Source organism: Borostomias antarcticus (assembly GCF_949987555.1).
Source record: "Borostomias antarcticus genome assembly, chromosome: 25".
Lineage (NCBI taxonomy): Eukaryota > Metazoa > Chordata > Actinopteri > Stomiiformes > Stomiidae > Borostomias > Borostomias antarcticus.
The window spans coordinates 4183436-4198228 of NC_140258.1; the positions used below are offsets into that span (position 1 = coordinate 4183436).

General features: G+C 46.4%; 2 protein-coding genes across 2 annotated transcripts; both read left to right on the plus strand.

The window, feature by feature from the left end:
• Nucleotides 1–4437: 4437 nt before the first annotated feature.
• lrit1a (leucine-rich repeat, immunoglobulin-like and transmembrane domains 1a) lies at nucleotides 4438–8034 on the plus strand (the record flags this gene model as incomplete). Its single annotated transcript, XM_084458682.1, has 4 exons — nucleotides 4438–4559; nucleotides 4980–5440; nucleotides 5786–6091; nucleotides 6983–8034. 4 exons carry the CDS (start codon nucleotides 4438–4440, stop codon nucleotides 8032–8034), a joined length of 1941 nt encoding a protein of 646 aa, XP_084314808.1.
• Nucleotides 8035–9351: 1317 nt separating this feature from the next.
• lrit2 (leucine-rich repeat, immunoglobulin-like and transmembrane domains 2) lies at nucleotides 9352–11693 on the plus strand (the record flags this gene model as incomplete). Its single annotated transcript, XM_084458685.1, has 3 exons — nucleotides 9352–9413; nucleotides 9697–10484; nucleotides 10888–11693. The coding sequence occupies exons 2-3, from the start codon at nucleotides 9710–9712 to the stop codon at nucleotides 11691–11693; spliced, it is 1581 nt and encodes a 526-aa protein (XP_084314811.1). The 5' UTR covers nucleotides 9352–9413; nucleotides 9697–9709.
• Between the last annotated feature and the right edge of the window lie 3100 nt (nucleotides 11694–14793).

The window sequence follows — 14793 nt, forward strand, 5'->3', positions numbered from 1 at the left end:
AGCCAAATTTTTAACCTGCAGCCAAATCCATCATGGCAGAGATCATAGGTCTAAATTGCAAAGTTGTTCCTCATAAGGAATGACTTACGTCTACCAAGTTTCATACATTTTCGTCTATTGGGGTGGACATGGGAGCATTGTACGCTAAATTGCTTATTATAGCGTCACCTATAGGTGAATCATGGTGAGTCTTTGTGGCGTAGTTACTCATGGTCTGTAGTTGCGACATGCCAAGTTACAGCATTTTTGGTTGAGAACTTCAAGGCGTCAAGGAAAATACTGAGACAACCAACAATTACAACAGGGTTCTATATGCACCTTCTGTGCTTGACCCCTAATAAGGTCACTACTATAGTCTATCCCCAGTCTGTTCTCTAGTAACCCATCATTATCTACTATACAGCCATGGATTCAGAGTTAATCAGAAAGTACTCATTAACTAATCACTTGTTCCTCAGTAACTACTATAGTAGTCCCCAGTCTGTTCTCTAGTTCCTCACTAACTACTATAGTAGTAACTAATCATCAGTAACTAATCATTAACTAATCTCAGAGTTAATTAGTAACTACTCATTAACTAATCATTGGTTCCTCATTAGTTATTGAGTGACTACTCATTTTGTGTGTACCTTATTGTGAAGTGTTACCAATATTTCACTCACTTTGTATTGTAGCCTACTCAACATCATTCATTTTCACACAAACATTTGACCTCAAAGAACACGATTACACAGTTGTGCTGTTCTGTGCACTACTGCCTCTCTTTGAATGAGTTTCTTTACTTTGATCTTCAAAATGTCTTGGTGTTAGTTCAGAGGCAAGCTGTCACCATTTGGAATAATGTATACTCCACATCCATTCCTCAGAACACACAGCAGCTTTTCATACCAAAGAGCTCAATCTGGAACAAGGGTCAAATTGTTACACAATGTTTCAGCCACCAGATTATACGATTGGGAACCTTGGGAAAAATGACCGACAACATGAATTTTCAGAAAGTGCAAAGTCATATGACTGAATCCTCACTGATGGCTTAGCAATGTTTTAATTCGAACTTTGAAAGAACCAATTTGGAGTTATATACACCCTATTTTTAGTATGTTAGAAAAACATATTCAGATAAGAGGTTATTGTTGATGTGAAGTGTGTGTTTATTAAATATTGTTAAATTATATTATATTTAATATTAGTTAAACGTCTGGCATGACTCAGATGTGAAGGCAGGCACACTTGTAGTAGGCCTACGTGACCTGATTACACAATTGCTCTGAGTTGTCTAGTAATAAAAACCCTCTGCACTGGCTGACATTAGGTAGGCCTATGTTTTTGAGGTTGAACCTCAAAGTATTCTCCTAAACTGACTGGTAAATATTTAATTAAACGTATTGCATTCATATTTTCCCTTTCGTTTAGGTCTCTACCCCCTTATTGATTTTGTACTGGAAAATGTGCATAGACTACTCTATCAGGTTCCATAGAACTACTAAGCATTAACTATAGGAGTGCTAAACTCAGAGTCTAACCATTTTCCAGGCAAATTAGATGAACTGCTCCCAGAACGATAATAGAATGATTAAGATGTTCAACAAAAGGGAACACTGTGGTATTCAGAGATTGTTGAAGAAGTGAATTGAAGAGTTAAGATATACATGCAAGGTTAAAGAGTGTAAAGGCTATAAGACAGACCATTTCAGTGGAGCATGAACATGCACACAGACACGCGCGCACACACACACACACACACACACACACACACACACACACACACACACACCAACACACACACACACACACACACACACACACACACACACACACACGAAGGACTCGTTCATTTAATTACTCCCTTGATTATTTGTATTTGATGTACATGTAAGCCAGCACACAGTGTAGCAGAGGGAGGTGTTGATCCTGTACTTCCTGTTCAGAGTATTCAGCCTTAAAATCCAGACCAAAGAACCGACACACCTTTGTGTTGCAAACCAAGAAAGAGCCAAGAATAACACCACCCTGTTCTAATCATGGCTCAGACCAGGGGAAGCACACGGGAGGCCAAGATGCAAAATATGTCGTATTACAAACCTTGCAAAACAGAATCCGATACGTTTGGGTTATTTTCCCAAGTCAATGGGATTATGTTCACATACGCAAATACATATTACTGAATGGGCCGACCGGGCCCAGGCCCAGGGGCCCCAGACCTACCGGGCCCAGGCCCAGGGGCCCAAGACCTCAGGGGCCCAAGACCTCAGGGGCCCAAGACCTCAGGGGCCCTTTGCATTTCTTGTTGCAGGGACAGATAGAAATGTAGGGTGAGATTCCTTACACAAACATAAAAAATATGAATATTTTGAACAGTTTATAAGGGCCCACATCTTTAAAAAAAAAAGAAAAAGAGAAGCTTGTGTGGGCTACATATTTTCTATAGCCTACTCGTTCATCTAATGGGTGGGAATGTAGGCCACCTTTCCATAGATAAATGAGTACGTTATAAAACTAGTCTGTAAAGGGCACTATTTAAGTTTGTGAACTCGAGACAGATCAGGTCACAAGGTCAATTGGTTCCATCTGTTTGATCTTGAAAAACAAAAAAAGAGTCAAGGCAGTCAGATGCTTAACAGCAGTTTCCTCACATTTCCAGTTTTTTTTAAAGAAAACAAACTGAGAACAACAGTGTTGAGGCGGAGGCTGTGGGTGGGGGGAGCTGGTAGGGAGGGGGGGGGGCTGGTAGGGAGGGGGAGGCTGTAGGGGGGGTGGGGGGTGGAGCTGGTAGGGAGGGGGAGGCTGTAGGGGGGGGGGGCTGGTAGGGAGGGGGAGGCTGTAGGGGGGGTGGGGGGGGGAGCTGGTAGGGAGGGGGAGGCTGTAGGGGGGGTGGGGGGGGAGCTGGTAGGGAGGGGGAGGCTGTAGGGGGGGTGGGGGGTGGAGCTGGTAGGGAGGGGGAGGCTGTGGGGGGGGGGGGAGCTGGTAGGGAGGGGGAGGCTGTGGGGGGGTGAGAGGGGCTGGTAGGGAGGGGGAGGCTGTAGGGGGGTGGGGGGGAGCTGGTAGAGAGGGGGAGGCTGTAGGGGGGGGGGGAGCTGGTAGGGAGGGGGAGGCTGTAGGGGGGGGGGAGCTGGTAGGGAGGGGGAGGCTGTAGGGGGGTGGGGGGAGCTGGTAGGGAGGGGGGGGGGGGAGCTGGTAGGGAGTGTGGGGGGGGAGCTGGTAGGGAGGGGGAGGCTGTAGAGGGGGGTGGAGGGGAGCTGGTAGGGAGGGGGGGGGGGGGCTGGTAGGGAGGGGGAGGCTGTAGGGGGTGGGGGGGTGGGGGTTGGTAGGGAGGGGGGCCCCTCTACACGTCCAGACCCAGGGGCCCATTCTTTCGTGATCCGTCTATGCACATACGTTACTGAGGGCAACAGTAGTGCCATTTTAGTTATATTCTAAAGCAGACCAGGCCTACTCTTTGTTCTGCATACCTGGGATACAGCCTATTACGAATGCAATAATATAATACTGATGCATATAGATTTGCAGAGCTTATGGCATTGTAGCCCTGTAGCCACTGGATTTAACATTGTGGACGATATGCATATTTTAAAATGTGATATGGATAAAGGTCCTAAAACGTGTTGGAGATGAACACAATTGTAGATAAATATGTCTACATCAATTAGCCTAGAACTTGCGAACTTTGCTTCTGCTGAATGATGCTTTATTTGTATTCGGTAGACTTGTGTGAGCATATGCTTATGTTTATGCAACATGATAACATAATTTACTTGAAACGAGTATTGGACCATTACACTCAGTCAGCAATATTTTGTACTTCAAAAATACATATTACAGATATCAAAATCTTCAGTTCATCTTATTATTACCAACTGCTTTGTTAATCTTCAGACTTTGGTGTGAGATTTTGTTCAAATCATTATCATATACAATGCAGGGCATGCGTCACTTTTTTCTAGAATCAACTACTTCGGTGATGTTGTGTAGCCGTCAGTCTAGGAAAGAAATAATGAATAATGTCCTGACTTTGTGGCAGTCAAGCATTTCAAAATCAAGCAAAGAGCCGTGGACGCTTCGTTGTCCTCCAGCAGATTACCAGTCACGACAGCTAGGGCTCAAATGAACAACCTGCTGAAAGGGGAAAACAGCCTGACATCACACTGGATTATGACCATTTCGGAAGTATCTTCTGTGATAATAAATACGGACGTCTCTAGCCTATCGGATTCCGGGATGCAATAAGCATCCAAATGAAAAGGACGCCATTCCTTTCACTAATCCTGGTCCATCCTTTTTTATCTCTGGACTCATAGCCGTCTGGTCACTATGGGACAGCGAAGCGGTGGGACAAAGCCATGCGGATGATATTAAGAAAAGCAGGTCTGTATGACTGCGCCTGGGCGCAGACTGTTGGGCGCATGTAGGCGAGCTGTGCGCGTAAAAGTGCGGACCAAAATGTTCTTCGTGTTCATCCTGGGACTCTACCTGGCCACGGGGGCTGTTCCCTCCACGGTGAGCGCCTGCCCATCGCTGTGCAGCTGTTTTTATCACAACCTTAGCGACGGATCGAAGGCCAGGTACGGAAACCGAATGATCAGGGCACGTTTCAACCGGAACGCCTTTTGTGTCTATTTGCGCACTCGTGCGTATACATGTAGGCTACGCCTGTCGTTTGATTGAATAGTCTACCCCAATTATTACAGATGTTTGCAGCGGTAGGTTAACGCGTGCACAAGTTAATCCAGGGAGTACATGCTTGTCCAATTTGATTTAATGTGGGATTATCTCCCAAAGTCACCTACCCATCGGTGTGCCGTTTATGCGTGTTTGGATGGAATCTGACGAATAGTTTTAATTTGAAAATACAGTTATCTTACCCCTTTTCTATTTTTAAAATTTACACTAAGTTGAGTTCCACGCCAGGTGTATTTTCTTTAATTTACGCATGGAAATGAACGAATTGTATTAAACATCTTAACCCTGTGATTTCTCCTCAGGAGCGTAATTTGCAATGACCCTGAAATCTCCCTCTTGCCTGCGGGTTTCCCCGTGGACACTTCCAAGTTACGCATCGAGAAAACGGCCATCCAGCGGATTCCAGGTGAAGCCTTCAGCTACCTCTCCAGTCTGGAGTTTCTCTGGATGTCTTTCAACGCGCTGAGCGCTCTGGACCCGGAGAGTTTCCGCGGACTGTCGAACCTGGAGGAGCTGCGCCTGGACGGGAACGAGCTCACAGCGTTTCCCTGGGAGTCTGTCATGGACATGCCCAGCCTCGGGCTGCTCGATTTGCACAACAACCAGCTGAGCTCGATGCCAGCTGAGGCCACGGTCTATATCAAGAACATCACCTACCTGGATTTGTCCAGTAACAACCTCCTGACACTCCCGCCAGAGTTGCTTTCAAGCTGGCTAGCGGTCAAACCGGCGCAGGGCACGGACAGCTCCAAAATGATACTTGGTAAGGGAGACGGCACTGGCCTTTTTATTTTTATCTATTCATAACGTTTTGAAGATGTGTTTAGACAAACTAATAGATTGTTAATTTATTAGTGATGTTTGGATGCCTGAGTCATTCATGTGTTTTCATGTAAATTGAAAAGCCTACTGAAATATTCAACCTTCAACTTCATCATCTTCGTTATCATCATCATTGTGGCTGACTTTATGAATGAATTGTTAATCCTCTTACATGACTTACTGTATCACAGACATCCCCACCAGACATCTGTTGGCCAGAGTGCAGGTGTGTGTCACTGCCTCCTCTAATCACTGAAGTGTCATCATACTCCGCGTCTACTTTTAGGTCTCCACGACAACCCCTGGGTGTGCGACTGCCGGCTATACGACCTGGTTCAGTTCCAGAAGGCTCAGACGCTGTCGCTGGCGTTCATCGACATCCAGCTGCGGTGCTCCGCCCCCGACAGCCTCTCGGGCGTCTTGTTCAGCGACGCCGACCTGCGGCGGTGCATGACGCCGCGCGTGCACACGGCGGTGGCGCGCGTTCGCAGCGCCGTCGGGAATAACGTGCTGTTGCGCTGCGGGGCCACCGGCGTCCCCATCCCCGATCTGTCCTGGCGGAGGGCTGATGGGAAGTCTCTGAACGGGACAGGTGAGTCAGTAAGAGTATGGGGGGGGGGGGGGCGGAGTTGGTCGGTGTGTAGCCTGTGTGTGTGTGTGTGTGTTTGATCTTGTGTGGATGTGTGGGGGGTGATTGAGATAAGATGTTTTAGTGTTCTCTGTAATGCTGATGGTAATTACAGAGAGTGCTACAGGATGTGTGGATGTACTGTAAGACCCTCCACAGCTCTGGGAGGAACACAGTGGAAGGTGTCATGCAGCCTTGCTTCACATGTCAGTCCTGTGTTTGGTTTCCCTTTCTGTATGTAGGAAATGGAAAAATGACATCACTTATACAATGATCATAAAGCAGTAACAGGGAGTCAGTGTACATCTATGTGATATAAGTATAGGCTCAAAGACCAACATATGGTTTTTACTTTTTTAATCCTCTATAATCCTATTTATAACCTGCCATTACTTATGTTTACACAGTCTAATAGCTGATTGCTCTCTCTCTCTCTCTCTCTCTCTCTGTCTCTCTCTCTCTCTGTCTCTCGCTCTCTCTGTCTCTCTCTCTCTCTCTCTCTCTCTGTGTGTCTCTCTCTCTCTCTCTCTCTCTCTCTCTCTGTCTCTCTCTCTCTCTCTCTCTGTCTCTCTCTCTCTGTCTCTCTCTCTCTCTGTCTCTCTCTCTCTCTCTCTGTCTCTCTCTCTCTCTGTCTCTCTCTCTCTCTGTCTCTCTCTGTCTCTCTCTCTCTCTGTCTCTCTCTCTCTCTCTGTCTCTCTCTCTCTCTCTCTCTCTCTCTGTCTCTCTCTCTCTCTCTCTGTCTCTCTCTCTCTCTCTGTATCTCTCTCTCTCTGTCTCTCTCTGTCTTTTTCTCTGTCTCTCTCTGTCTTTTTCTCTGTCTCTCTCTCTCTCTCTGTCTCTCTCTGTCTCTCACAGTCCAGCAGGAGACCTCCAAGGAGGGGATCATCTGGTCCATCCTGAGTGTCCCCGCCGTGTCCTTCCGCGATTCCGGGAAGTACGTCTGCAAGGCGGCAAACTACGCCGGCAGCGCCGAGGCCGTCGTCTCTCTGGTGGTCTCTGACTCGCCGAGACCCCCGACCACCCAAACCAGCGCGGCCGGCGCTAAGAAGCCCAAAGCCAAAAAGACCAATGGGGCTGTCAAGGCCGCTTACCAGGAGAAGCTGGTGGCCAGATACGTGGCTCCTCCCACCCAGGGGCCTCCGACCCCGCCCACCCTGGAGCCCGGCGCTGGGCCCGGGGCGGTCGGCCGCAGCGTGGCGGACAAAGCCACGTCCGGGCCCCCTACGGCCCCCGACCTCGACGGCCTGCTGGAGAAGACCAACCTGAGCAGCCTGGCTGCCAACACCTCGTCCCTGCAGCAGGACCCCAACAGGGTGGTCCGCTCGGTGAAGGTGGTGGGGGACACGGACAGCACCATCTCCCTGAACTGGAGGGCCCCCACCGCCAAGAACACCACGGCCTTCAGCGTGCTCTACGCCGTGTTCGGAGAGAGGGACATGAGGAAGATCAACGTGGGGGCGGGCAAGAATCGCGTCAACATCAACGGTCTGGTGCCCAAGACCAAGTACATCGCCTGCGTGTGCGTGAGGGGACTGATCCCCAAGAAAGAGCAGTGTGTGATATTTTCCACCGACGAGGCGGCCAGCGCCACCGGCACCCAGAAGCTCATCAACGTGATCGTCATCGCGGTGGCGTGCGTCATCGCCGTCCCGCTCACTGTCATCGTGTGCTGTGGGGCGCTGAAGAGGCGGATCAAGAAGTACTGGGGGAAGAAGTCCAAGGACATCCAGGACTCGTATGTGACCTTCGAGACGTTGTCGCCGGGCACCAAGGCCAGGGGCCTGGAGAGCGAGTACCTGACCAGACTGAACCTGGAGGAGTCCAACAGACTGCTGTCGGCCCGCTCCAGCCTGGAATCTGAGGCCACGGCTAAGACCGAGGGACAGCCCGACGAGTACTTCTGCTGACATCACGCTCCAGCTCCAGCTCCCGCCCCCGCCCCCCCGCCCTCTCCCCCGCGCTCGCCCCTATCCTCACCCATGCCTCTACCCTCCTCACCCTCCTCCTCCTCACTTCAGCCCCGCCCCGTACACACGCGCACACATACCCGAGCCCCCCCCCCCTCAGTGGACCCCGCCCCCACCCCCACGCCGAGGCATCTACAGGGCTCTGGGACGCTGCACCATCATGGAAATATCTGTTTAAAGGCATTTTCTAGATACCTTAACGTATTAAATGTTTTAATGGCAAAGTCAATAGACATTTGAACACGTTTGAGGAATGCTTCCTGTGTGTTTTCAAGATAACTTCAGGCTTTGGGAAACTGAATAGTCATACAGATACTGTAATACAGTTTATTAACTGATAAGAAGTTAATAGAGGACATTTAGCTGGCACAAGCAGGGTGCAATCATACTGGGTGGTTTAATTAATTAGCTTGCCTCACGACTATTTTAACTCAAACAACAGCCCTTCGAACCTGACCCATTCGGATGTTTTACAGTGAACATGTTGCTACTTTTTCATGGTCAGATATGTATCTGTACAATTTGTAAATACTGTTCTGTATGATTTACAGATCTGTGTATTTCTATAGTATATCTGGAAGAGATATACAGCACACATGGTTCATTACAATTAAAGGAGAATGCTGGAGCTGGACAGAAGTACAGAACTAACTTAGGTATGCCACAAACATGTAAATACTGTATGATGGAAACGCTGCAAAAATGTTGAAAATGTATGTATATATTCCCTGGACAGAGAAATGTATGTATGTATTCCCTGGACAGAGAAATGTATTGCTACAAACCACCTGCCAAATGTTTACTTGTGGTGTCACCTAAATGCATCATCCACCTATGTAGGATATCTTTTTTTTCCCTTTTATGATATATCTTATTAGATTGAAATAAACTTTTATATTGTACTCATTCATGTTTCACCCAGTTTGAAGTTTTACCATTTACAGTGTGACTGAAGTAAAGTTATGAAGATAATAGAAATGTGTGCTTCTGCCCTAATTACTGTAGCCTACAGTACCAGGGCTCCTCATGGGAGTTGTCCTACACCTGTTGGCACTGCTGAGTGTTAATTATGTGTGTCGTGTTCTTCCGCCCTCTGCCAGTGCTGTTTTACGCAGTACGTCAAGGATTAACACTAATAGGCTTGTCTGCGCGACTTGATGCCCTGAACACCTATACCCCACTGGGGCTCCATGTTGTGACTTTATGGCTATGGACACATTTCGTAACATTTTACTTTTAGTTTTGGTGATTATTCAGGCGTTTGAAATATATCCACAATGTTTACCTGGATGCAGCTGTGTGTCAGACCGACATGTAAGGTAAGCCATGCCTTTATTATTCAAATCAAAAGGCATTTACGTACGTTGCTGTCAATGTGTCAGTAGGTTAAACTATAGCCTATGCTGTAGCTGTTTTGGTTCCCTTTAGGAATAGCCTTATTTTACAGAATTTTGAATTATCAATTTGAAATTAAATTGTTGTTAATTTTTTGTGTGTGAAATATCATATAACCCTAGCTTGTATTTAATTAATAAATCCCATGACTTCAGCTTTGTTTTTCACTCAGTCAGTTTTTACAGCAGCTATCTTTTCCATCCATAGGTCACTGATATGTATGGAGAACGCATTCCAGCGCATACCAGAAAACATCCCCAAATATATGACAAAAATTCGAATAGAGAAATCATTGTTCAGAGAGATACCTCATGGTGCATTCTTACAGTTGGTTTCACTGGAAAGTCTGTGGCTGAACTTCAATGACATTACTGTTCTGAATCTGAAGTGTTTGGAGGGCTTGCGGAATCTCACGGAGCTGCGGCTTCAAGGAAACCAGCTCCGGTCAGTCCCGTGGACAGCGTTCGAGGACACCCCGGCATTAAAGATTCTAGACTTCAAGCACAACCGACTTGACGTTCTTCCAGAATACGCATTAAAATGTTTGCCAGGTCTCACCTACTTAGACTTATCCTTCAACCAGCTTACGGTAGTTTCAAAGGATGTCTTTCTAAATTGGCCTCTTTACCAAAAGATACAGAACAGGGACGAGCGGGAAATAGCGGGATTCACAGCTAATGCTGTCCTGGGGCTTCACGACAATGCCTGGCTTTGTGACTGTCGCCTGAAGGGCTTTGTAGAGTTTGTGAGATCTCTCAGCCCCCCCATTATTCTAATGAACTCTTACTTGACCTGCGCAGGGCCTGATTTAAAGGCCGGCAAATTCTTCCATGAGGTCAAGCTGCAACCGTGCATAAAGCCTGCTGCCACCACCCCAGCGACTAACCTCAACATGTCCCTAGGGACGAACGTCACTCTCCGCTGCTTAGCCTGGGGCAGGCCTGATCCGGCAGTCTGGTGGACTTATGGTCTAAAGATGATCAGAGGGTATCGTGGTAAGATTTTTTTCTGATCTCTATGCATGTTCTTCTAGACACAGTAAATACCGAACTTAAAATCTGACCATGTGCCTGTTGCTTTCAACATTTGTAACAGTCTAAATCAAAACTTCCAGAGGTTGTGACATCACACTTTCAGAGACTTGTAAAACCAATAGTTGGCAAAAAGGAGACTGGGATTAGATCCCCACCAGTTACATGCAGGCAAAGAATGTATGTAGGCCTCCAGAGTGGACTTCAGTAAAATGTCCCCTTTTGTTGTTAAGGAGCTTATCTTTAGTATTTCCCCATCTCCTGTCAGGCCCTCCACATGACAGCACACAGACTGTTGTAGACGTACAGTCACGATACGTACTGGGAGGCTGTGTTCTGTAACGTGTGGGTCACTCGCTCCTCTCAGAATCGCTGGAGAGAGTGGACGATAACACCGTCAGCAGCCAGCTGGTGATCCCCTCCCTCCAGCCGGCCGACCGCGGCGTCTACACCTGCACCGCCGCCAACTTCATCGGCAACTCGTCCGTCAGCGTCCACCTGGACGTCCGCTCTCCTGGCGGCTCCTGGTCGGCCCTCCCGGCCCCCGCCGTCGCCTCCGAGGAGTACATCTACATCGACATCCGCATCGCCAAGCAGACGGTCTACGGCATCAGCATCGAGTGGTACGCCGTCATGGACCGTCCGTCCGAGACCTGGTTCACCGTCCACTTCGGGCTGGCCGGCTCCACCAAGAAGGAGCTGATCTACATCGGACCAGGCATCAACTCCTACACCGTCTCTGACCTGATGCCTGCCACTAAATATGAGATCTGCGTCACCATGAAGAACCAGGCACCTCGACCCGGCCAGTGCATTGTCTTTGTGACAGGAAGTGACATCAGTGAGCTGGAGCAGCGGCAGAAGCTGATCCACATCGTTGTGATAGTTTTAGCCATGGTGCTGGCTGTACCAGTGGGCATGTACGCCTGCACCACAGATGCTAGCTTCTCCTGCCCAGAGCGCTTCATGAAGTTCTGGAAGAGCAGGCGGGACGAGGGGGAGGGGCTGGGCCGGCCGGGGGACAGGCAGTGCACCTTCGACAGCCTGCAGGCCGCCAGCGACGAGGGGCTGGTGAGGGACTCCAGTGAAAACAAGAAGGTCCGGAGGAGATCTGACGACAAATCACACAAGGCCAAAGCTGACCAAAGTATAATCACAGCTGAACTCTATTAACTGAACAGTGCTGTTCTGAACGGCCATCTTTATTTAACCTCTATTTCGTCAGGCAAGTCATTACAGAAGTAATTAGGTGGGCTAGCTTGTAGAAGCTAGCCCAACTTGTGATATTCCCACTATTTCTTTCTTTCTTTCTTTCTTTCTTTCTTTCTTTCTTTCTTTCTTTCTTTCTTTCTTTCTTTCTTTCTATTCTCCTCAGTTTTTTGCCGCTTTATAACTTCTTCATACTTTGTGCTATGTTACAACATAGCCTATTGTTGGTCCATTACATTACATTACATTACATTACAGTCATTTAGCAGACGCTTTTATCCAAAGCGACTAACAATAATTGCATTTAACGTAGGAAAAGCCAATGTACTACTACTTGCCAGAACTCACAAGTGCATCTTCTCTCTAAAACAAGTGACTAAGAGCATAATCTAGTGCTGAAGGCAAAGTGCAGGAATAGCAATCTAAAGTACAGTGCAATACAATACAATAAAATAAAATACAATATGTGCTTAGGAGGGAGGATTGTTGTAGTACTTCCCTATGAAAGAATCATATTGGGCCGCCCAAACCTAGACCTTATCATAATAAAAATAATAACAGTGGTTTATGGGGGCCCCTGTTAGTGCAGGGCCCTTGGAATTGTTCTCCCGCCTCCCCCATTACAGAGCCCCTGACGGGCACATGCTTGTAATGATTATGCATTTAGATTCAGACATACAATTAAGATGATTAATCCTCTTTTTAATTACTGCTATTGTCACACAGTGCTGTTTTATGTGGTGACTTCAATGCAAGGGAACTACAGATGACTCATTGACTGATATATAGATAGAAAATAATGTTCTAATCAGTCTTTATCTTTTAACAGTCACAACTATCCAGATTCAGATACGATCCAGATAGAGAAAATCTATGTTAGGATTTCTTTTACTTCTATTTTTATAAAATAACCTAGAGTGTATGACTTAAATGTGACCAGAGCACTTTAAGATTGTGTCCTTGAACATACTTACATGAATATGTGCTTTTTATCCAACTTAAAACTGTTTTTTGGTGATACTTTATACTGTAGGACTTAAAACGTGCAATATGTTCATACTGTATATGTCTATCATTTACATTATTTTCATTACTATTAACTCACGTGTGAATTACAGATGTTCAAATATGAGATAATACAAGATATGTTGTGTATTTGTTTTTGTTAAATAATGGCCAATATCTGAAAAATAAAATGCATGCAAAATGTATGGAAAGACACTGAAAAGTCATTTAAAATTATTTTACATTTTAGTCCATGTAGTCATGTAACATTTGAGTGTATATTGTTAAGACTTTAAGGGTCCCAAAAGGAGAATGCTGATGCAATGTATCCTAAATCATAGAAAGTGCACTAAACTAAACCAGTAGATTAGTGTGATTGTCAAATGCCATACTGTAGATGCCAGGATGTTGGCCTCTGAGAGTACAGTAGTTACATCTATCTGCCACTCTGGGTTGGCTTCCATTCAAAAATAACAGGAATTTGGACCCTTTACGTAACAGTGCATTTGCTTAAATGCAAACAAAACTGAAGCACGCACGTTTTAAAAGCAGATTAAGATCCTTTGGTGCACATCATCAGATCCAAACCTCCCAGCAGCAGCAATGAGGCACAGCTCCAGCGCCGCCAGTGACGGAGACCGTCAGCAGCCTTGCGTCACACATGACGTGATCTGGGGCTGAATGACACAAACAGATGGCTCTGTTGTGGTGGCCAGTAGCATTGTCCATTTGACATAATACCCAAACACTGGCTGTCCCTCTAATGCTCGCTTCCCTGACAATCATACCGCCCTCCCCCCACGGTCCTGCCCTGCCCACTGTGATGCAAGAAGATCAGGTCATCTGCCGCCATTCCCACTGGGTTTAGATTAAACAAATCTGTCTGCATCCGCTTTGCTCATGTTGGTCTTGTCTCTTTACTCTTTAGCTGACAGGCTGAGCCTGCGTTGTCTTGCAATTCCCTTCCGATGTCTGAGTCCTTAGCGTTAGAGTATGACGTAAGACCACATACTGTACATTTTTGTACTGACTAACGTTTTTTGAGTTACTGTCTGTCACTTGTAGTCTGTGTAATATTCCTCACGTGCTTCAGCAGTCAACAGAATGTTCTAGAAGGCATGTTGTTGATTTTACATGAGGCTTATGGACCGTTTTCCTACCGTGTGACATTTTGGGCTGTAAAAGATGAAATCCTCATGGCTGGGGGATGTTGGGGGCAAATACAAATGAAATCAATTGAGAGTTGCATGAAAGAGTCAGCGGTGCTTTAAAGGGGTAGCGTGCTATTCTGGACATTTATGATATGTCTAACATCAATCTGAAACATAGAGACCATCATTTCATTCATCGCTAGAATATTGAGCTAGATCGAGATTTTCGTCTTACTCAAATTTCTTTACAATGGAAGTGGGCAGGGCATGTTAATATGCGTTGAAGAACTCAAGAAAAACTAGCACGAAGCTCAGTGTGTGATCTTACCCGTCTCAGTGTGCTGTACTGTGAAATGTATCACAATCCGTTGTGTTTACATGCATGGCAAGGCTTGGATATACTGCTCCAGCCTCATCTGTCCCCCGAACCTCTCCATGGGGGCGGTGAAAACGAGGCTGGAGCAATGCTGAACACAACGGATTGTGATACATTTCACAGTACAGCATATTGAGACAGGTAAGATGACACACTGAGCTTCCTACTAGATTTGCTTGAGCTTTTCAATGCGTATTAACATGCCCTGCCCACTTCCATTGGAAAGAAATTTGAGTCAGACGAAAATCTCGATCTACTGTAGCTCAATACTTGAGGGATCAATGAAATCATGGTCTCTATGTTTGATGTTAGACATCGGAAATAGGGCTAAATGTCCAAAATATCACACTATTCCTTTAAGATCATGTTATTATTATAATTATTTACTATATTTGACCTCATAGAATTAGTTACAAGCAAACTGTTGAATAAATACATATGTATGCATATATTTGTTTAGATTTTTTGTGCATGGTTTTCTTTTATCCTGGTGCATCAATGCACTTTGCAACTGGGTAATCCTCCCCCACAG